The 2,500-nt window shown below is 49.4% G+C and overlaps 1 protein-coding gene across 1 annotated transcript in view; it reads right to left on the bottom strand.

Annotated features, from left to right (window-relative positions):
* The window catches only part of LOC113809811 (ankyrin repeat and SAM domain-containing protein 1A), a 64,657-nt gene that overhangs the window by 8,417 nt on the left and 53,740 nt on the right, over positions 1-2,500 (bottom strand). Inside the window, exon 9 of the mRNA XM_070119453.1 lies at positions 939-1,418. Within this exon, the coding sequence (XP_069975554.1) occupies positions 939-1,418 (480 nt within the window). The remainder of the gene's footprint in view (positions 1-938; positions 1,419-2,500) is intronic.

Here is a 2,500-nt window from a genome sequence, read left to right as displayed (position 1 = left end):
AAAAATCCTCTATACATTTGAGATTTAAAATAAAAAATCCTTCATACATTCGATATCTAAAAAAAACGCAAAATGCATAATACACTGCAGAGTTACTCGTCACGATACCACAATGACGTCATAAATGCTCGATGACGTCATGAATGCTCGATGACGTCATGAATACTCGATGACGTCATGAATACCCGTATATATACATGCATACGAGAGACCGAGAGATGCATTCGCTGGATAAACAAAAGGGGGAGTCTACGAATTTCCTATTTCCGGTCTCTATCTTCGGTCCCGTTCTCGGTTTCTCTGCTATCTCCCTCCTTTTATCTCACGTTCTTCCTTTCATTCTTTCCCTCTCCCTCCCTCCCAAAAAAACAGAAACAAAGATATATTTAAATCCACGCTGAGACCTCGAAGCAACGCTGAGACATGTGAGGGTACAAAAAGGGAGGAAAAATTGAACAAAAGGAAGAATAAAAGTTTCTTGTATCTACCTCTCTATCCTATGCCCCTCCCCCCCCACCCCACCCCACCCCCGCCTATCCTCCTCCTCCTCCTCCTATCCTCACCAGAGTGTCAAGCAAGGATCATGCAACAGCGGGACCATACAGTGTGTAGGGAGGACGAACGCGTGGCCAGCATGATGCAACACGGTGGGGGGAGAGGGGGGGGAGAGAAAGGTGGGGGAGGGGGGGCAAGGGAAGGAGCGACGCACGGAAAAGAAAATGAAACAAACGACAAAGAGGCGGCAACGAAAGGGCATGCAAGACGTGAAGACGAAAGACGAGCCTCGAGAGGGCGCCATCTCGCGGGACTCGCTCTGCCTGCCCCAGCGCCATCGGCCGGGGTCTGAAGGGGGCGAAGGGCCCGCGAGCGGCGTCCGCGCCGATGGCTCCCTCTCCTCCCTCTCGTGCTCCCCCCGGCGCATGCGGTGCCTCACTCACCTGCGGCTTGTTGTCCCAGAAGTCCAGCGACTTGGGCCTCTGGTCGCCGTCGGAGTCGTCGGACGAGTCCACCATGCGCCTCCCGCCGCCGCCGCCGCCGTCGCCGCTGCCGCACCCCCGGCCCCCTCCGCCGCCGCCGCCGATCTTGGCATAGGCCGAGGACGCGCGCGGCCGCCGCGGCAGCGTCTGGGCGTTGCGGTCCCGGAGGTTCTCGTTGCGGTCGCGCAAGTTGTCGTTGCGGTGGCGGTGGTGGTCGCGGTCGGCCCAGGACGCGTTGTCGTGGTGGTGGCGGTAGATGGTGTGGTAGTGGTGGTCGCGCGCGTGGCCGTCGCCGTGCCGCCGCTCGCCCCGCTCGCGCAGCGTCTCGTAGCGCTCCTTCAGGTTCTCGTAGCGGTGCACCGTGTTCTCGTACACGTGCGGGTCACGTGACTTGGACGTGCGGCGGCTCTTGACGGGCTTGAACGAGATCGTGCCGTACACCTGTCGGGAGGGCGGGGTGGAGGAAGAGGGAGGAAGGGGAGGAGGAAGGAGGAAAGGGAGGAAGGGGAAGAAGGGGAGGGGGAAGGAGGAGAAAGTGGGAGGGGTAAGAGGGAGGAAGAGGAGAACGGGAGGAAATGAAGGGCACAGAGGAACACGGACACGGTCACACAGGAGGGAACGGGAATGGAAAAGGGGAAACAACAAAAAAAAGGACACGGGAGGGACACGGAGAGGTGGGCGGGGCACAAAGAACAAACAAAACTAAGATCAATCTGTAGAGCAAGGCAAGCTGTACAAAAAAAAAAAAAAAAAAAAAAAAAAAAAAACCAGATACTCGCGCCCTCCGAGAGCCAAGGTCAGGCAAGGTCGACCCAGCAAGGTCAATCTGCCTGTGCAATCACTCTGCATAAACTCCCAAGCAGGAGAAAGCAACACATGGCTGGCCAAAGCGCTTATGCCAAGGCTGCGGCTGACAAATAATGATAATAATAAAATAATAACGCTAATGTGAAATACAACAATAACAAACGGAACTAATAATATATCTAGAGCATAATAAATAAAAATATACATATGCAGAAACATATTTTGGATGTAAATAAGTGAAATTTGCAATAACATTCAATAACGATATTAGTTATAACAGTAACCATAATGAAAGGACATTTACAAGTATGCTGCCAAAAAAAATTATATATATATCTAATCAATGAATCACTCAAAAAGACACACCATCAAACACATAATAATTTATAAATCTAAAAATAGAGCAATAAAATTTGAAAACATAACTGATAGATCAACATACAAGGCACTTAATAACAAAACATAACGAATAGCATACAGAACAAATTAAACAAACAAATAAAAAAAAGGTACAAGACTAACAGAAATAATGAGAAACATGAAACAAAACTGAATAAGAAAAAAACTTGTGGGAATAAACGAACTGCAAAGAGAAAGACAAATGTAAGCAATAATATAATAAGACGAAAAAAGGCATAAGAGAAGACAGATAAAGCGAATGAAAGAAAGAAACGAGAGATATCCGCAGGCTGAAGAGGAACATAAAATAAATGGAA

Source organism: Penaeus vannamei, unplaced genomic scaffold (genome assembly GCF_042767895.1).
Source record: "Penaeus vannamei isolate JL-2024 unplaced genomic scaffold, ASM4276789v1 unanchor244, whole genome shotgun sequence".
NCBI classification, from domain to species: Eukaryota; Metazoa; Arthropoda; class Malacostraca; order Decapoda; family Penaeidae; genus Penaeus; species Penaeus vannamei.
This window is presented reverse-complemented; position numbering and strand designations above follow the sequence as displayed.